General features: G+C 38.4%; 1 protein-coding gene across 4 annotated transcripts in view; it reads left to right on the top strand.

Moving 5' to 3' along the window:
* The window catches only part of TNS3 (tensin 3), a 172,581-nt gene that overhangs the window by 87,312 nt on the left and 63,522 nt on the right, over positions 1-21,747 (top strand). For all 4 annotated transcript variants that reach the window (XM_087946443.1, XM_087946442.1, XM_087946441.1 and 1 more), the window contains 3 exons: positions 3,077-4,339; positions 7,748-7,920; positions 10,836-10,956. In XM_087946443.1, the coding sequence (XP_087802569.1) occupies positions 3,077-4,339; positions 7,748-7,920; positions 10,836-10,956 (1,557 nt within the window). The remainder of the gene's footprint in view (positions 1-3,076; positions 4,340-7,747; positions 7,921-10,835; positions 10,957-21,747) is intronic.

Genomic DNA, 21,747 nt, shown 5'->3' with positions numbered 1-21,747 from the left:
ACTGGATGACTTTGTTAATCTGTAAACTGTAATCCTAATATAGGCTCAAGATCCAGAATATCTTGACAGACTCGAGCCCTATCCAACAAAGTACAAGTCAATGTTGAGAAAAGGTTTTACACTTAGGCAAGAAAAAGCAAATGTACATGACCTGAAAGACCAGATTAAGGAGATATTTTATTTATTTATTTATTTGTCAAACATGTACAAGATAGCAGCTTTAAGTATGAACATAAACATGAAGAAGGAAGTAAATACAGATAAATGGGGACAGTAAGATAGGGTCGGTAGGCACACTGGTGTGCTTCTGCATGCCCCCTTTATGGACCTCTTAGGAATGGGTTGAGGTCCATGGAAGACAGTTTGAGATTGAAGCTGTGAGGGGTTGAGGCTGTAACAATGAAGTCGGGTAGAGCATTCCAGATGTTGACCACTCTATTGCTGAAGCCATATTTTCTGCAATCGTGTTTGAAGTGGTTTATCTTGAGTTTGTATCAATTGTTTGCCCATCTATTATTATGGTAGAAGCTTAAGAAGTCATTGACAGGTAAGACATTATAGCAGACAATTTGTGTACTATGTTTAGATTGGACTGCAGGTGGTGCAGTTCCAAATTGACCAAGCCCAAAATTTCAAGCCTAGTGGCATAAGGGATTCTATTGTGAGTAGAGAGTAGTGGAGTACTCTTTTTGTGAAATGCCTCTGAACCCTCTCGATTGTGTTAATGTCCGATATACATACAGTATGGATTTCAGGTGGACGAGCTGTATTCAAGAATTGGTCTGATAAAGGTTTTGTATGCCATAGTTAGCAATACAAAGATTGCCATGGAGGTAACATATCTACATGGTCACAAAAAGTTGACATTGACCAGATACAAACCTTAAATTTTAGGAAGATTTTTCCGAGATTCTAAATGAGTTCTACACTTAAAATAAAGGAACACATTTGGAATAGCTCTCTCAAGGCAATTATATTGTATACACATGATATCTAAATCACTGTATGCACATATCGTGGAGCATATACTTGGTACCCACATCAAACTTGAGAAATATATTTAGTTTTAGAAAAAAATATGGCACAAATATTATTTTCTTTCTTTGGTATAAAAGAAACCCAATATGGCCTTAATGCTGTTGTTTACCTTTGTCAGAAATAGATTTGTTTGTGACTGGTTCCTGGGGATTGGAATAATATGTCAAGATATTTGGAGGATGAATATGGGATTAGTCTTTATATGTCCTTGATGTTTGTGTGTTTCTTTAAGAAGACAATTTTGCTTAGACTAATTCATTGTTAGCCTTCCCTCCACCCCCAGTAATCCACTTGGACCCATAGACAGGTAAGCATGAAACCTAAATATGTAATGTTAGTAAGAGATATGAGGAAGCCTGGTTGCTGATGCCAGTTGACTAGGGAGGACTGGAATTGGCTTCTATGCATGTAGCTTAAATATATAGGGCTGAAATTCTAAGATTTGCAGATTTATATATAAGGTTGTGAGGACATTGTAGGCCAGTAGTCCCCCCCATGTTATTTAGATACATAGGATTAATTTATATCATAAATAGTCTTTTTGAAATTCAGCACTATCTGGACAAGCCCATAATTTTATCATCAATAATATGGCAGTGATGATCTGTTGGCTTCTTCTGATACAGAATGATGTATACATTGTACTGGGGAAGAAAATTATTTATACTTCTCTGTGTTGCTTCCAATGGAAATTCCACCATTGTGTCTATTATCAAATACAGGTGAAATAAGCTAATATTATTTAACTGTAGTACGATATCAGCATCTGATATTCTTTGAAAGGCTTAGTTTGAAAAGAAATTTGAAATACTGACATGGCAAGATCAAGTCTGTTTACTGCCTGCCATTTTAGAAGTTATACCCATATTGGTAATTCAGAAAAATGAGCAATAGTTCTGCAGAAATAAAAACTTACAACTACAATTAAGCCCACATTTTCTGTTGCTAGGCAAGACAGTTAATTGTTAAGTGAATTTTGCCCCCTTTTACAACCTTTCTTACCACAGTTATTAAGTTAGTAAAACAGTTGTTAAATGAATCTGGCTTCCTATTGACTTTGCTTCCCAGAAGATCACAAAAGGTGATCATATGAGCCTGGGATACTGCAAACATCATAACTATGAGCCAGTTGCCAAATGGCCAAATTTTGATCACATGACCATGGGGATATTGCAACAGTTCTGTGAAAAATGGTGAGAAGTCACTTTTTTCAGTGATATTGTAATTTCTAAAAGTCACTAAATAAAAGAATATAAGTTGAGGACTACCTATTCCCTAAATACCCTAGAATTGTATTTTCTGCAGTGATTGGCTGGTATTGTAGATTCCCCAAAAGTATCACACAATTCCTTTTTTCTCTCCTGTTTTATCTAATTTAAATTAATTCAGGGGTAAAAGATAAATGAACAGAAAATGGAGGGGTGGGGAAAGGAATCATGTTACCAAGTATGAAAGATCAGATCCACAAGTGAAGGTCCAGTTAAACTGATTGGACCTGGACCCAACATTTGAGCCGATTTCTACCCGCATCGGTGCTAGTCATGCTATGCATAAAAATCTTGTCAACTAATGGTTAGCATCTGCTTGGGGTTAGATAAAGGTCAATTAGAAGTTGCAGTTATTTTGCTTGTGGCTACTGGGACTTCAGATTAATCCCTCATTTAACTCTTCCCCCAAGCTCTGCAACTCCTTTTTCCCACAGAAGCTTTTGAATCAAATTGGTCTTGGTGATACTGTGCTATTATTCATTCTGCAATACTAACAATTGTATGATTATGGAGCCAATAAATGTTTACCTTTGTTATTACATCACAGCAATCTATTTTGTGAAACTAGTCAAAGATGGAAATTGTGTTCTGCGCAAAAAGTGGAAGCACTAATGTAAATAAATTATAGCAATTGTATTAAGGTTGACAGAATTAACTATCTCATGCCCTGTTTCTACTACTATATAAATCTCTCTTCCCCACCCCATTTTTACTGTAATATTTTTTCTTCATATAGTTATTATATTTTGATTCTCATTTCTCCTTTACAGTGCTGCACTCCCATGGTCCGATTGATGGCAGCCTTTATGCTAAGGTGAGGAAAAAAAGCTCGTCTGATGCCAGCATTCCCAGCAGAATCAAAGGTGCCACAAATAATAACTCTGATCATAGTGATCATACCCTATCTGTGAGTAGTGATTCAGGACATTCTACAGCTTCTGTAAGGACAGAAAAAACTGAGGAACATCCTCCAGGAATAAAACGAATCTTGAGTCCCCAGGAAAAGGAAGAACTTGATCAATTGCTTAGTGGCTTTGGCCTAGAGAACTCAATCATTCCGCTCATGGAAATGACTGATGCCCAAAGCAAATATAGTGGGACCTGCCACATAGTGCCAGCCCAAGTTCATGTGAATGGAGGTGTCAAACACAAGGAAAGGGAGACAGATATTCTAGATGATGAGATGCCCACTTATGATCTTCACAGCTTGGATAGTTTTGGAACATTGTCTTCCTCTGAAGGTCAGCAGTCTAACCACCTTGGGAATTTGAGCTGCCATAAGAGTTATCAGAATTCCCCCCTGTCAGATGGCTTTGGAAGTAATACTGGAGAGGAACATCATAACATTCTGGCTGCAGATCTGGGAATTAATTTTGACTCTATGTATGAAAGGTCCTTTGGAAGGATTGATACAAAAAGTTGTCAGCAGCTGTCAAAGAATCCTCCAGTTTCCACCCATCCATCCTATAATGCCAGTAGCTATTCAACCCAGACATGGGTGCGCCAACAACAAATGGTAATTGCTAATCAGTATATCAATACTCCAGAGAATGAAGTTGGATTTGGTATTCATAATATAGTTGCAAATGTGGGCAACCTGGAAAATCAAGCCAGAGTTCCAAATACACTTCTCCAAAGTTCCAGCAGTAGAAGTGAGGTACAAAGGAGGCTTGGGAGTATATCATCTTCTAGTAATGTGGTTGAAACATCTGAACCAGAGGTTTCTAAATTAAGATTTCTCTCTGAAAATGGTGGAAATAACAATGAATTGAAACAGAATACAAGAAGCAGTGCTGGAGTTTTGCCATCTTCACCAACTTTGGATATTGATCAGTCAATTGAACAGCTAAACAGACTAATTTTGGACCTGGACCCAACATTTGAGCCGATTCCTACCCGCATCGGTGCTGCCACCAGGGATTCAGATCAACTGAATGACTTGGTCAGTCATCAAAGAGATGAAGAAAGGCTTGGGAGGGGCTCTAGGTTCCGTGTGAAAACTGAAGTCTCTAACATAAATTCATCTCAGCAGGGTGAGTTGTTTTAAATACTATATTCATGTGATTTCTCTTTTCTTCTACAAAAAAAATTGATAGTTAATAGTATGACTAACTGTTAAAATACCATCTTGAGCAATGGAGTATGTGTGAATGCCTCCTTTTCATAGACCTTGGAATGTTTAGAGAAAACTGAACAGCCATTCATTTTTTTTAATTAACTGATTTTTCTCCACCTCTCATATGAAAAGAAGTTTAGCCTTCCAAGATTGGCTTTTATGCTTCATTATATTACACATTCTAATTGTGGAAAATTGAATTCTAAGCCTGGAAAAATGAGTTTCCAGAACGTGGTGTACCAATCACAGCATTTACGTACTTAGCATCCCCCCCCTTTTTTTTACTTTCGTATTTTTGTTGCTAGATGCTTCCTAAGAAATGGTGACAAGAAAGGAAGGAAAAGACAAATTATCAATCAATTATTATCTTTTTAAATTTGAAAGAATTAATATCTGCAGTGCCGTGATTGAGTTGTGACATTATGCAACTAGTCTAAGACTTTCTGAGCTATTCCTCTCAAGCATTTTTTCACAACTATTTTTTTGAATGGCCCATGACAAATATCATGCCGTGTTAAAACTTACTATTCAAATAATATTTTTGGCAGAAGCAACTCACATTTTGCAATTGGGAGGGACACTTCGGATTTTCAAACTGTTTTTGAGCCCGGGAGGGAGGTTGGTACATTGATGCTATATTTCAACAATCAATTAAGCAATATCATCTTGTGGATCCTATCTCTGGTCAAGTAGGGCATTTCTATTGTAGTCCCAGTTCTCAGAACAACATTCCCTAGGATATTTTTATTGACTCTCTATACAGGCCTGAAAACTTAGCTCTTTCCCTTGGTTTGGAGTTTTTGGTGAGCCCAGTTATTTTGAGAATGATGTTGGAGAGATAAGTTTTTAATATGTCCTCATTGAACTAATATGTTCTTTTTATATAATGTTATCATTTAGCATTTAAACTTCTAAAGCCACCCAGACTTATTTTATCATTGGACTCCTAGAAATTTAATAAAAAATAAATAAACCACCAGCTAATCCTGATGATATCAACTAAAGACCAAAGGTGAAAAACAGGGGGAATTGAAGATTTATAAAGTACAATGGATATCTTGAGCCGCCAAGAATCTATTTCAGCAATATGTTTCTGAGGGTGCTCTGGTTGCTGCAAATATGAATAGTGAACTCTAAATAATTCACTATTCATATTTCCTCCAGAGGTTTTGGGTGCTCTGTCACTGGATGTTTTCAAGAAGAGACAGGACAGCCATTAATTGGAATGGTATTGGGTCACCAGCTTGAGCAGGGGTTGGACTAGAAGACTTCCAAGGTCTCTTCCAACCCTGTTATTCTGTGCTCTTTTTGTATAATAATCATTAGGTGTAAAGAAACTGTACCGAAAAACTGTACCATTTGTTGGCTTAAATTAGTTTCTGTACTAAGAATTGTGCCCCCTGCCTCTTTTCTCTCTCTCTCTCCCTCCCTCCCTTCCTCCTTCCACTCCCTCCCTCCCTCCTGTAAACACCCATCCACTCAAGGAACTTTGGAGTGGTGAACAGAAATAAAAAGTAAATTATTAAAAATCCTGATAGACAACTAATAACCAATCCAATCCACTAAGTGAGCGTCAAAACTTAAAATCTATTCAAACCAATTATTTCTCTAATGTCATATTCTGTTGGCATAATTGTTGGTCAGACAGATGACAATAAAAAGCCCATAGGTGAAAATTCCTCCTATTCAGATCTCTCAGAAACATATTTGAAAAAAAACTATCATTGTTCCATTCTGTATTTAATTATATAAACTGCATTGTGTATGCAGTTGGATTTGTCAAATTGGATTTCTTCGAGGGCCGTATCAGCATTGTACTTCTCTGCAGGCTGGGGCGGGTTGAGGGAGGGCGGGGAGATGAGACTGACGCTTCCTGCAGACCCTGCCAGCCAAAACAGTTTGTTTTGGCTGGCAAGGTGCTGTAGGAGGAGCACCCCTGTTTTGGCTGCCAGAGGCACCACGGACCTTTGCTATTTCCAGGCTGGCCTCATGGGCCAGATTTAAGTACCCCGTGGGCTGGATCCAACTTTATATTTCTTTCTTTTATTTCTAACAATCCTAAATTTTAATCTGTTTGAATAATATTGTTGGTTTTCTTACTTTTTTTTGTTCCTTTTCACAAAATTCTTCAAAACCTAAATAAGACCCTTTTGTAAATCCAATTAGAAGAATTATACAAATAACTCCCTTGGTTGCTTGGTTGGTTATATATCCCTTTTAATTATTAAGACGTCAGCCAATTTTTATATTTGCAATTTAATTTTTTTAATGTCATTCTTGTAAAGATCCACTTTTAATTCAATCTCTGTCTTGCTAAGTAGAACATACTCCTCTTCCATAACATTTTAGACTTAGTTTATCTATAGTTGCAGACACTATTAAAATTAACTTCTGAATCCATTGTTCAAAAATATCCTTAAATGCTTTTCTTTTTCCTTTTCCCTTACACATTTTCCTCTCCTATTTTCCCATTATTTTCTTTCTTTTTTGTATTTTATATTTTGATAAGCTAATTAAATGTTTTTTAAAAAATCCTTCAATATGTCCAATGTTAAAATATTTTTCTTCCTTTTGTAACTGAAAATCAAGTTTAAATGTTCTTACCCTTTAATATAAAACAGTATTTCATTTGCTCTAATTCCATCTAGTGTCCATTTTTAAAAATCTTATTATTTTTCAAAACAAAAGCATTTTTCATGGGAAAGATTCTTTATAATTAATTCCAAAATCTTAGTGGTTAGAATGCAGTATGCAAGCTAACTCTGCCGACTGCCAGATATCCAACATTACCCTCTTATTATCTTTTAGTTGTCTTCTGGGTAGAAAACCACACTGATCTTCATGTATGTAGTCTCGTAAAACTTTGTTTAGTCTTTCAGTTAAAATAAATGTAAAGATTTTATAATTGTGAAGAAGAAAAATAGCCATGTAATTCTTCACAGAAGTTAAGTTCTGCTCTTTTTTGGGTATTGAAGATATGTAGGCATCTTTCCATAAATCCAATACAGATTTTTCCTATAAAATTTAGAATTGATTAAGTCCTTCATCAGAAAAAGTAATTGATCTTCAAAAATTGTATAGAATCCACTTGATAAAGCATCAGACTCAGCGCTTTACCTGTCTTAGTTCTTTTTAATTGCTTCTGTTATTCCAAAGATTATTGGATTGTTCAGAATTTGCTTATAGATTTTTTTTTAATAATTTAGGAAGATTTTGAGTTGATATGTTATTATCAATACTTTCTAAAGAGATTTCCATTTCTTATATAGATTAATATAATAGTTCAAAATATTTAAATATTTTTATTATCCATTTTTATCTTCAGGTTTTCAAGATGATGGCATATTAAATGGAAAAAACAAGAAGTTAAATCCTGAATCTTATGACAATGATATCTCAACACAGTCAATATGCAGAAAGTATAGATGGACAAAATCTGATGTCCCTGACCATTCTTTAGGACAGGACTTCTTAGCCTCTGCAGTAAAAACCAAAGAGGTAGGGGAGAAATGATTAAAATAAATTGGCAACTTATTTTTTTAAAATAGTAACATTTAAAAAAAAGTGAAAAATATTTCAAATTTTAAACTATGATCTGTGGATGCTGTTGCTCTTTTTATTGCAACCAATAATAATCTGTTACCAATAAAGAGGAATATTTGTACTTCAGGGTTGAAATGAGGGGGTCGTTGGTGGTTTCTGAGCTTGCTTGTTTTTTTTTGTTGCAGATGTTTCATTACACCAATTAGTGTACTTGACCAAGGCTTGCCCCATCAGGGTTGGTGGGAGTGGTCTTGGAGTTTCTTTGGTTGGACTGTTTACTGTTAGCTTGGTTTGATATTAATCTTGATCTTAATCTATGCACATCGGAGTGTTGATTGCTGGTGGAAAGGTGTTTGGTCTTTTTGGTCAAAACCCTGACAGGGAAACCATTAGAAGTTAAACTGAGAGCAAACCCTACTCGTTACTAGTACTGATGATGATGTTATCTAGTTTATGTAATGACATGTCTGCAGGAAAATCACCAAACGTAACCCTGATTCTTGACCTGCCAGAATGGGAATGAAGTTGCATATCAAATTAAAAGTACAGAAGAATGAAATTTTGATATAATGTACAAGGCTGTTTCTTTGCCAAGTTATTGCATACATATTTGTATGCAACTTCTGATACTTTTAAAAAAGCATATAATACATATTAGTTAAGGGACACGGTGGCTCAGTGGCTAAGACGCTGACCTTGTTGATCAGAAAGGTGGGCAGTTCGGCGGTTTGAAGCCCTAGTGCCACCTACCAGAGTGAGCTCCTGTTACTTGTCCCAGCTTCTGCCAACCTAGCTCTTCGAAAGCATGTAAAAAGGCAAATAGAAAAATAGGGACCACTCTGGTGCGAAGGTAACAGTGTTCTGTGCGGCATTTAGTCATGCTGGCCACATAACCATGGAGATGTCTTCGGAGAGCTCTGGCTCTTCGGCTTTGTAACGGAGATGAGCACCGCCCCCTAGAGCTGGAAATGACTAGCATGTATGTGTGAAGGGAACCTTTACCATTACATATTAGTTGTTTTCTTCTGTTAATAGAATGCTTTTCAGTATATTCTTTGACACTTAGCTCCCTGCATTACTAATTTATTTTTTAATTAATAAAAAATGAAATGGGAATTTAGATGCTTGCAAACAGTGCAATCTTTCTTAAGAGTGTGCCAGCCTCCAAAATCATTTTTATTTCCAAGTAGATTTCTGAGTTTCATGTGTGCCCTTCAGGCATTTTCAGAATATAAAAATGGCAAATAGGTAGAGCTACCACTTTGTTTGAAAATGTACAAACCAATCCAGACTAAAAGAAGAATAAAGGTAAATTTGAAAATGGATTGCTGAGCTGCACAAAGCATTCAAAAGACACAATTCATGAAGCATATTGGTTAAATGAAGTATCACCTTGCACATAGCATTAAAGTGGAACACTCTTAAGAAAGGTTGCATTGTTGCTTCAAAGATTTGCCAAGTTTCTTTGCACACAAATGCATGCACAAATATTTTGCTGACAGTTTTATCAAAGATGTTGTCTATGTATATGCATTTTTGCAAAGACAACTAGGGCAAACCTTGAATTGTACATGCGTGTGCATTCACCTTCCCTTCTGCATCCATTTTAATTCAAGTAATGTTTTATAACTGACTACACTGACAACCAGTTTGTCACAGCACTTTCAAACTTCCAAATGTGACCCCAAACCCCAAGATGCCTGATAAGGTCATGTCAGTTTTTTCATGAAGACATTTTAATAAAATAAGAAGGAACAGACAAAGAGCAAATACTTTAAAGGGTTAGCATTAGGTTAGGGTTAGAGTTAGAGTTATGATATCTATCCAAAGGATTTTAATATATTGAATATTGGACGTGAACAAAATACTGTTCAATAGTGAGAAATGATATAAAGATATAATACCTGGATTGGCATTATTAGTTCTGAGAAGAATTAGAAGGCTACCATGAGATAAAAGTCTTCCAATATCTGAAGAGGTATCACAAAGAAGACATTATGGATATTAATTAGTGCCTGAACCTAAGACAAAATCGGTTGGTGTAAACTTTAGAAAACAAGATCAAAGCTTGAAACAAGGTGGAATTTCCTGAATATGAGAGATATTAATTAGGGGAACAGGCTTTCTCCTGAAGTCATTAATACTCTATCTCTGAAAGTTTTTAAGTAAACATTGGACAATCATTTGTCTGGGATGGTCTGGGGATTCCTGCACTAAGGAGCTGCATGATCTCTATGATCTCTTCTTTATTATTCTATTATTTACCTTTTCCACATTATACATATGGCATACTATATATATATTGATAGATTTCATAAATATCTTCATTTTAAAAATTGTGGAGACCTTGATGCTTTCTGAGTTTGCTTGGTTGCTGATGTTTCATTATCTAATTAGTTCGGTGATAAAACATCTTCAAGGAAACAACCAAGCACAGAGAGTACTAAGGACTCTAAAATTCAACCTTGAGCTGCAGATATTATCTTCTATTCAGATTGAAAAACTGTGGTAGTCTTTTGCCTTGGAAATCTTTGATATTGGCAGGTGTTTTGGGACTCAATTTCATTATGGAAGTGGAAAGAGTAAACAAATGGTTCTTTCTAAAGTATTGCTTTATTTTGAAAGGGCACTATTTATAGGGTTTAGTACAAATTCTTAGAAGTTGGAAACCATTCCATTGTTTTTAGAAAATTATAAAGTTGGTGTTTGGACTAATTCTTGTTTGTCTATTTAAATGTTAACCAACGGTTTCATAAATCTATTTTTTAATTAAAACTAGCAACTGACTAGAATAAATAGAGCTATCTATGAAGTTTGTATATGGTTACGACAAATGGTTTTCCATCCTGTAATCCTGTTTTACATTCCAGATGGGTATTGTAAGTTATTTGGAAAACCCAAATGAAGAAGATGGAAAAATTTTCTCACCCAGCAAGAATACAACAGTTCCACTTACTCCATCATTTCCTGTATCACCAGAGGCTACCTATGGTACGTGGACATGACTGTTTTGGAATGATGGTTTCTTTATTTCTTTAATGAAAATTTATAATTCACAATAATCACTTAGTGATAGTGAGATAGGCAGTGCTTAAATTTGATTTAAAAATAAATAATAGAAGTCTTGTTTTATTATTCACCTTTTATAGTTAAAACTCCCTTGCAATACCAACAACTGAATCCAACTGATCGTGACACCTATGTCCCATCGAGAGAATTGCAGAACTGATTTTGGTAAGAGAATCAGTTGAACTTTTCAGTAAATTAATTTGAAGTTTGCATAAGTATATTTATAAATTTAATTTTTATTATTAGTGTCTTCAGAAGGTATTGCAAATTTTACATGGATAGAGCGAGTTCTCATCTTGATTGATTAGGTCTTTCATGAAAAGTTGTTGCAGTTTCTTAAACTGTTTTTCTACTATGTAAATAGTATGTAAAACAAGGCTAAAAATGCAGCCTGCAAGAGGCAAGGCAATATTGCAAAGTAGGCAGGATTATAGCAAAAAGTGCTTTTGCAAGTTAATTACAGCCCAATGAAGGTTTTGAAGACTGTAAGAATCCTTGTTTAAATCATAAGTTGTTATTTTGTCATTAACTTAGCTAAAATTATTTTCTGTATATTCTTTGCTCTACTTCTGTGTGCTCTACTTCTGTGTGCTCTACTTCTTTGCTCTACTTCTGTGTGTGTGTGTGTGTGTGTGTGTGTGTGTGTGTGTGTCTTCATTGAGTCTCAACATCATACATTAAAATAAAAACCAACATAAAAAAGAGGAAAGAGAAAATCTAAGGAATATGTGCTGCAGACAATAAATTCTTGCCGTTCAAATGTTTTGAATGACTATGTTGGTTTAGACTTTTGAGGACTGAAGCCCAAAAAAGTTGGAGTAAAGTGCTCTTCCTTATCCCAATTTTTTGCCAAGTTGGCCTTTAGTGAGAGGCAGTTCAAACTGTTCCTTGGTTTTATAGGCAGGCAGTAGGAAGAATTTCCAGGATTACATAATTGGGCATGTTGGTAATTGTTTGATTGTTTCTCTTGGTATTTTTCCTTTTTCCTTATTAACAAAACATATTTGTCATTGCTATGTTCTGCACATGTTCAGTCAAGCCAGAAGCTTTATATTTCACATACCAAGATAAGCTATCACATAATAAAGATGAATACAGAAAATATTGCAACCAAAATATTTCTCTAAGACATATTTCACTGACCCTTATATATTTTTAATCAGCACACCATCTTAATTTTATATTAATCTGTTATTAATCAGCATGAAAAGTTAAATATTTAAATTTGCCACTTGTAAAAGGTGTATTGCCACTTTTTGTACATCTCTTATTTTATATGCTTACTAGATAATCCATGCCCTATTGTGTCATTGTTTCAGGGATAATTCTTTATCTAAATAGAGAAATTGAATGACCACAGGTGGACGAAAAGGGGTGAGCAGGAATGACTTCCAACTTCCGTCTTGGTTCCTGATTGAATTTCCTTGGGGAAATGTGGCAGGAAACATCAGAAATTTTCCTCTCTCTTTCCCTCTGTTCGTTTTGTCTGTCACTATCTTCTTTCCTTCCTTCCCTCCTTCGCTGTCTCTCTCCCTGCCTTCCACCTTTTCTTTTTTACTTTCATTTATTTATTTACTTATTTATTTATTCAATTTATTTTCTAACCATCTTGTTTTGAAGTGATCCTGGGTGGCATTAAAAGCATTAAAACCATAATATAAATATTTCCAAAACAATAAAAATAGAGTTATAATCAAAGATAAATTATAGTTAAAAGATGACGGAGGGCGGTGAGATTGCATCTTAATTTATCAATAACCTCCAGTGTGATACTGCACTATTGGGGCCTCAACCATCTGACAGAGCCTGATCTTCAAGTCCTTATAGAAGGTGAGAAGAGTGGAGCCAATGTCACCTCAGGAGTAACATGTTCCAAAGGGCAAGAGTCACAACAACGTGTCCTGGACTCTGAAAGCTGAAATTCCTTAACTGACAGGATCTGTGGCATGCCTCCTCTGCCAGTGCAGATGGGGTGGGCCAGTCCCATTGTGGTAAGATAGTTTTTAAAAGTAGCTTGTATCCATGCCATGCACAGCTTCAATGATGATAACCTTAAATTGCACCAGAAGCAAAACAGCAACCAGTCAGTTCACAGAGTGTGAACCTCTCACACGTCCACATCTATACCAATTGAAACTTCAAAATATTCTTCCCCTTTCCTGCCTCTTCCTTCTTCCCTCTCTTCAACTCTTCATTTCATTTTTCTACCTATCCAGAGGTGGTATTCAGCAGGTTCTGACCAGTTCTGGAGAACTGGTAGCAGAAATTTTGAGTAGTTCGGAGAACAGGCAAATACCACCTCTGACTGGAGATTTTACAGTATCCTTCCCCTGCCATGCCCACCAAGCCATGCCCACAGAACTGGTAGTAAAAATTTTTGAATCCCATCACTGTCCCTCTCCCTTCCTTTTTTCTTTCCTCTCCCCTTCGCTCCCTGAAATTACCTCTGCCTTCCCTACTCTCTGTTCTTTCCTCCCAGTCATTCTGTCATTATTTTCCTTCCTTTCCTCCCTAGAATTTCTGCTAGCTTCTCCATTTACTTTGTTCACTGGAGACTTTCAAGGAGAAAGTCACTGGGGAAACCAGCAGGAAGTTCAAGTTGAAGGCTAGCAGACAAGCAAATGGCTACTGCCAGGTGTGAAGAGAGCAAGGGATAGGTGAGAATACATGAAAGGTGCTGTGCAGGTTGGGAAGTGTGTGTGCATGCACAAGATATATTGTATTGGTTGGGGAGGGTCCACAAGAGTGCAGCACTAGTTAGGAAGGGTGCATGGGATTATGGGGATGTGCAAAAAGTGCCACATGGATAGGATAGAGTATGTGGGGTTGGAACAGGTCAGAAAATGCATATCAGTCCATAGTGGTGCTATTGTGGGTCAGAAAAGACAACCCCTATGAGGAGTTGTATAAGAGGGGCTGTTCAGTTCAGAGAAAGCATATGAAGATACCAGAGGCCCCAACAGACAGGTAAGTGGTTGCTATGGAATGGGGGGGGGGGAGCAAAGGGTTGTAAGAGTGGCTGGGAAACTTCCCTGGAATGTTAAACATGAGGATCATGTGACTGCAGCAGTCACTGACACCAACAGCAGCTGAGCAATGAAGTAGTCAGACTTTCCCCAAACTTAATTCCTTTGAGAGTCATGGTTCCCAGATTTCAGACACATTCTGTAAGTTAATCTATTTGAGATACTTTGGTTCAAAAATTGTTTCCTTATGATGCACTGTAAAAGATTTAAAAAATGAGAGTTTTGGTATTATATAGATAGATTAAAATGTTTATGTCCTCTTTTATGACAGTATGAAGCACTTAGGAATCATGCTATTCTACATATATATTCCATCTCTTTTAGTGCAATATAACAAATGTTCATTGTTAGAGGATAGAATTTGCTACCAAGTTGCTGTCCTTTCTCCCCTTCTTCCTGTTCATGAATGTTTGAATGAATAGAGAAAATGAGTCCCAACATGGTGAGCTAATACCACATGGAATGCATGCTGCAGGAAATTCCTACTTCATTTCTCAGTCACAAATACACTGGATGGATTTATGCCAGTTTTGTTCCCTCCCTCTTTATGACCAATACAGAAATAATACTACTGCTTAAGAATGATTTAAATGCTCATGTCTGTTCTCAGCACTTGCTGTACTATATAGTTCTGAATGAATGGTACTCAAAGTTCCAACTATTCCAGCATTTCCACAGTCACAACATTGCAACATCTGTGTTTGCTTGCATTTAAGATGTTTGCACTTGTAATCTTCCTTGCTGGTTTTCCACAAGCAAAGTCAATTTGACAGGCAAGATAATAAGTCATTCCACTTAGTTGCTTGTACTTCCTCTGCCCAGCAGCTATCATCCCTAGTCTAGCCCTGCACATTTCAAGGCTTCATTGGCCAATCATGCACCCTCCCTCCCTCCCTCAGCAACAACCCCCCCTCCACTACACTTGGCATTACCTGGCTTGCAAATCAACTAACAATCAAGGGAATGCTTGGAGTGCCATTGCTTAGCAATGTGGTCACATGATATTGAACTTTACAGCCGCATTACTTGGCAACAGAAATTCCAGTCCCAATTACCATTGTTAACTGAGGATAATTTGTACTTAAATCAGAGATGCATAACTCCTTTTAGGCTAAGGACTATATTTCTTTAAATACAGGCAGGGCAAAGAAGTATTTTTGAGGATCACTTTTGAATGGCTTTAGGAGTAAATTTTTGAATCTTTTCCTTAAGGAATGTATTTTGTTTTGTGAAGGGTAGAGAATTTTATTCTTCCTGAGAGGGCTGTATTCCAACTGAGGCAATTTAAAATATGTTTTCTAAAATAACTGAAGAATTAAGTTGATCTCATCCTACCTAGAAATTGAGATTAGTAGGTGGAATTCCATTAAAGATAAGATAGGATAGGATAGAATGAGTGTCGCAGACCTAACAAAATCCTATGTAGATTTATTGAGAGAGAAACAAGTAGATGGAGGGGGGCATGAGGCCTCAGCGGTTAAAGACACTGAACTTGTTACTTTGAAAGCTGACAGCACAAGTTCGAGATCTGAGTACTGAGCTCGCATTACCTGCCCCAGCTCCTACAAATCTAGTAGTTCTAAAGCATGTAAATGTGAGTAAATAAATAGATATCATTTGGTGGGAAGGTAACAGTGTTCTGTGAACTTTGGCCTATAGTCATACTGGCTGCATGACCATGGAAATGTCTTCACACAATGCTGACTCCCTCGGCTGAGAAATTTAGATGAATACCATTTCTTAGAGTCGAAAATGACAGGACAGGGGAAACTTTTTTTCTTTAAACAAGTAGATAATTTGAAAAACACTTTTGTCTGCATCACCATTAAAAATTAGCTCATCAAATTATTGTAGATTCCACTTCTATTTATGTATAGGTATTAAGAAGCTACATTCAATTTGCCAGCAAATTTGGAAAACTTAACAATGGCCACAGGATTGGAAAAGGTCAGTTTACATTCCAATTCCAACATAAGCTGGATCATGGAGAAAGCTAGGGAGTTCCTGAAAAACATATACTTTTGCTTCATTGACTATGATAAAGCCTTTGATTGTGTGGATCACAACAAATTGTGGCCAGTTCTTAAAGAGATGGGACTACCAGACCATCTTATTTGTCTCTTGAGAAACCTATATGCAGGTCAAGAAGCAACAGTGAGAGCTGGACACGGAACCACTAATTGGTTCAAAATTGGGAAAGGAGTTAGGCAAATCTGTATACTGTCCCCCTGCCTATTTAACTTATATGCAGAGCACATCATGTGAAAGGCAGAGCTGGATGAATCAAAAGTTGGAATTAAGATTGTCGGGAAAAATATCAACAACCTCAGATATGCAGATGATACCACTCTAATGGCAGAAAGTGAAGAGGAACTAAAAAGCCTCTTGATGTGAAGGAGAGTGCGTCAAGAAGGAGAGTGCAAAAGTTGGCTTGAAACTCAATGTTAAGAAAACTAAGAACATGGCAAACGGCCCTCTCAATTCCTGGCAAATAGATGGGGAAGAAATGGAGGTAGTAACAGATTTTATTTTCCTGGGCTCCAAGATCACCGTAGATGGGGACTACAGCCAAGAAATTAAAAGCTTGCTCCTGGGGAGGAAAGCTATGGCAAATCTAGACAGCATACTAAAAGCAGAGACATCATCCTGCAAACAAAAGTGTGTATAGTCAAGGCTATAGTTTTCCCAGTTGCAATGTATGGCTCATAAGAAAGGCTGAACATCAAAGAATTGAGGCCTTTGAACTATGGTGCTGGAGAAGACTCCTGCAAGTGCCTTGGACTGCAAGGCAATCAAACCAGTCAGTCCTAGACAAGATCAACTCTGACTGCTCTTTAGTAGGCCAGATCCTGAAGATGAAACTCAAATACTTTGGCCACCTAATGAGAAGGAAGGACTCACTGGAGAAGAGCTTAATACTGGAAAAGATTGAGGGCAAAAGAAGAAGGGGACGACAGAATGAGGTGGCTGGATGGAATCACTGAAGCAGTAGGTGTGAGCTTAAATGGACTCTGGAGGATGGTAGAGGACAGGAAGGCCTGGAGGAATGTTGTCCATGGGGTCGCAATGGGTTGGACATGACTTCGCAACTAACAACAACAACATTGAGAAGCTAATTCTCTAGAGTAGCGATCGCCAACCGGTGGGCCACAAGAAAATTTTGGTGGGATGCAGAGAAATCTCACCCCCCGGAGCACCCCACCCAAAGCAATTAATCCAGGCTGTGCAGAAACACAAGGATGTGCTGCCCACATGGCCCGTAGGAATCCTTCCCACCTACTCACTCCTTACCTGGCAAACTTGCCTACTAAATTGCTATTTTTCCAACCATCAGCTGTTCTGCTGTGCTGAGAGATTTAGATTAGCTAGGAAGCAGGAAATGGTTGGATTTCTTGCTTTCTAGCTAGTCTTTAGATCTTCAGTTCTGCTTTTAAGCACAGCCAAACCTCCCTTAGGATTGAAGTTTCTATTATTCAATGCAGACTCACGGCAAGCAAATTTTATATGACAGACTGAGCTAGCCGATGGCAGATAGATAGATCACTGAATGATTCTGTGAGCAACTCAATCTGCCTGCCTGCTTTGCCTGATTTTGGGTAAAAAATTCAGTATTTACATACTTGGTGTGTTGTGAGTTAATTTTTTTTTTAAAACAAAATTTATTAATTTTTAAAAGTATACAAAACATACAAGATAAACATAAAACCTTTTTTCTAAAAATTTCTAAAAATTATTTGAAAGTTTTACAACATTAACACATTTCCTTACAATCACATATTTTCCCTTTCTAACTTATTTTATTTTCTTCTATCTTTCTCTCCATTGTCCTTTTCTAACCTTTCTCCAAGGTTTTATTAGCTCATTCAAACAAAAACACATAAGAACACAAAACATATAAACATAAAAAAAACATCTTTTCTGAAAGTTGCTTAATCCCGGGTCAAAACTCTTTATACAGACACCAACTCAAATTCATATTCATTTTATATGCCATTCCATATCTTATTACCATTTTCAATTTTTTATATAGCTTCTTCTCTCTCTTAGATTCTCTTAATTTTATTTTATTTATCTCATCTCAATTCAAATCATAATATTTATTATTCTTTGTCTGTTTATTTCCAGCTATCGTTTTATCTTTCTTCTTTAAAAAAAAAAGCTTCTCCTGTACACTAATTGGAGTATGACGCCTTTACCTCTTTCCCCTACATTTATAATACTTAATATAAAATACCTAACTTACATTGGGATTCTATTTGGTACATTCTAAATTTATACAATATTATCAATACCAATACTAATCTATTCATTAATATTCATATTCTTTTATATCATAAACACTTACCGTGTTTCTCCAACAACACGGCCTCCACCAATAGGAAGCCCCACCATGTTTTATTGGCATAAAATCAAATTAAGCCCCTCCCCCCAAATTAAGCCCCATATTAAACATGCAAAATGGGGGGAGAGCGGGGGGCTTGCCATTAGTAAGTACTTTTGTTGCATGCCCGGATATGGTGCTGCCTGCGTTGGTGGGGCACTTCATATCGGTAGACCTTCCACCGTTGCTTCTCCCTTCTCCCTTGCTGCCCCTTCTCCCTTGCTGCCGCGGCGTTTGGCGCAGCCACGTGCGGCCAGTCAGAAGCTCCTCCCTGCAACCGGAGCCCTGAGGAGACACTTGGCTCAGGCGCTCCGTCTTCCCTTTGCTTTCGAAGGTAAAGCGAATTATTTTACAAAGCCTCCCCTGCCCGAGAGGGCACCCAACCACGTGGGAGGCTAATCTCCCAGGGCCTCTTCCGTTCCTCCCGACCTCCCTACGCTGCACGCCTCTGACGCGCCCGCTCCCTTCAGCCCAGCGAGCTCTTCCACCTCAAAGAAAGGCCAGGCTGGCGGCTGCGGAGCAGCAGCAGCAGGTCTGAGCCGCTCGCAGCGGAAACAGCCACCACCCGTAGCCCGACGCGGGGAGAACGAGCGAGGTTAGCGCCCGCCAGCCGGGCGAGATTTGGGAACGAGGGGCAGGAGGAGGCACGCACACACCAGCGGCTCACTTTCCCAGCTTTGCCCAGCCCTTACGGCTCTGGCACAGCCCTGGCAGGATGAGCGGAGGGTCCGGCGGGAGGTGCTCGCTGCCCGCCAGGGCCGCGCCAGAGCCGTAAGGGCTGGGCAAAGCTGGGAAAGTGAGCCGCGGGTGTGTGCGTGCCTCCTCCTGCCCCTCATTCGCAAATCTCGCCCGGGCTGGCGGGCGCTAACCTCGCTCGTTCTCCCGCGTCGGGCTACGGGTGGTGGCTGTTTCCGCTGCGAGCAGCTCAGACCCACTGCTGCTGCTCCGCAGCCGCCAGCCTGGCCTTTCTTTGAGGTGGAAGAACTCGCTGGGCTGAAGGAGCGGCGCGTCAGAGGCGCGCAGCATAGGGAGGTTGGGGAGGAACGGAAGAGGCCCCGGAAATTAGCCTCCCCACGTGGGGTTGGGCTGCCCTCTCGGGTAGGGGAGGCTTTGTAAAATAATTCGCTTTACCTTCGAAAGCAAAGGGAAGACGGGAGTGCCTGAAGCCAAGTGTCTCCTCAGGGCTCCGGTTGCAGGGAGGAGCCCTGACTGGCCGCACGTGGCTGCGCCAAACGCCGCTGGCAGCAAGGGAGAAGGGAAAGCAATGGTGGCCCGAACCCGAAGGTCTCCCGAATATCCAAGCTGTCGCCGCCCGCCCACCCACCCGAGGATGCAAGGGGGAGAATTAAGTCACCCCCGAAAAGACGTCCTAGCCGTTTTTTGGGGTCAAAAAAAAATAAGGCCCGGCCTTATTATGTGAGAAACACGGTAGCACATTACTTTTCAATTAATTAACATACTTTTGTGGGAGCACCTACTTTCCATAATTATTCCCCCCACATCACATATTTTAAATCATTATTTCATTAAGGTATTCCTGCTTCTCCTACTTCAAATCTCTCCTTTCAAAAAAAAAAATTTCCACTGAAATAACACAATCTAATTAATATTGACATTCATTTGTATCTTTCTCTCCAACTCCTTTATATCTTAACCATTTTATCCATTTCAATGAAATAACATGCCTTTTGGGAATACTTATATTTTCCACAATTATTCCCCCCCCCTCCCCACCCACATCATATCTCAAATCCTTATTTCATGAAATGTTCCCCTTTTCTTAAGACAAATTTCACTAAGTTATATTAAACATTTTATCACACTTTAAATTACACATTATTTCCAACTTTCTAAAATTATTTATAAATACAAATTTAAAAAACAATCTTATGTACCTTTAGAATCCCTTTATCAATAAAGTTTACCCATTATCTCTAAAAAACTTTTGTTTCTTTACATCTTGCTCTCTACTATTGAGGCTTCTCGTCCCCTTTCTCCCTTGCTTATTCTTCTCTCTGTCCTCTTTACCCCTTTGCCTCTCCACCTCCCTTTTTCTCTGCTTTCCTCCTTTCTGTTGTCTTCTAACATAATATCTCTTTTTCATCTTGTTTTTCTCTTTTTTGATTGCTTTTATAGGTCTTAAAGTCTCTTTTTCCTTTTCTCTTTCTCCTTTCCTTCCCCAGCCAAAGTCACTTGTTCATCAAAAATGGCTTCTTCTTTATCCCAGTCGTCCTGTTGTCCATTCAATTTTACATAAGTGTAGACCGCCATTTCTAAATACTGAAAAAGAGTATCAAAAACGTCCTTCCCTTCTTGCTTTTCTTTTTCATATTTTTGATATAAAAGTTTCAATCTGTCCACAAGTAATGCCATTATAAAGAGAAAAAGTTTTCCCAAGCAACCACCCAAGTGCTTTTAATCAGAGATAATTCTCAAAAGTGGTAAAATCACCAAGCAATCCAAGTAGGTTAATTCTTTTAAGCACTTTCTCCTTCATTTTCTCTTTCTGGGATTGGAGTTTGATCACAAAGTTCCATTTAATATATATCTCTCAGAAGCCTTATTAGTATTTATAGCTCTTTAAAAATCCAGGCAGTCTTCTCCTTATTTTCAAATTCTAATCCAATTTTTCCCTCTCCCTTCCCACTCACAGCAAAAAAAAAAAAAATTTTAAAGTCTTTTTAAAAAAAAAAAACATTCAGAAATCCTTATCTCTTCAGTATTTAATTACCTAGATTTTCAGATTTCTCTTGTTGTTCCATCCGCTGTCACGTTAGGAAGGAGAGTGAAGGAAAAAAAACACGTTCCCTTTTAGAATTCTGTGCGCCGCTTGTAACTCTCTCTGGAAACAATGTAACAACTTCTCCGTAGCAATTTTCAAGCCCCAGGAAACTTTCTTATCCCTTGGCAACTTTATCCCGGTCCAGAAACAACTCTCACGATTTCCCCGATTTTCTTCCTCCTGCACAATCTTATCCGTTTGCAAGTTTCTTCATGGCGGCCATTGCTGACCGCCGCTCCTCCGCCTCGGGAAAAGGGGGTTTTGCCGGCTGGGGAGGGGTCTCATGCACACCTACCCCCTTTCCAGATCCCCCTGTCTTCAGCTGCTCCCTGCAGGGGCAGCTATATCCCCCAGATCCAAACGGATCGGGGGAACCTTGGCAGTGAGCTCGGCAGGGATCGCGCTGGATCGCAAATCCCTGCCGCTGCCGAAGCCTCGCAAACCGGAAGTCTGTTGTGAGTTAATTTTGTGAGTTGGCTTGCTAGCAAATTTTATGAGTTGCAAGCAAATTTTATGTGACAGAC

Source organism: Notechis scutatus, chromosome Z (assembly GCF_049901735.1).
Source record: "Notechis scutatus isolate UNSWTSFEM ecotype Mainland chromosome Z, rNotScu1.2, whole genome shotgun sequence".
Taxonomy (NCBI): Eukaryota; Metazoa; Chordata; class Lepidosauria; order Squamata; family Elapidae; genus Notechis; species Notechis scutatus.
This window is presented reverse-complemented; position numbering and strand designations above follow the sequence as displayed.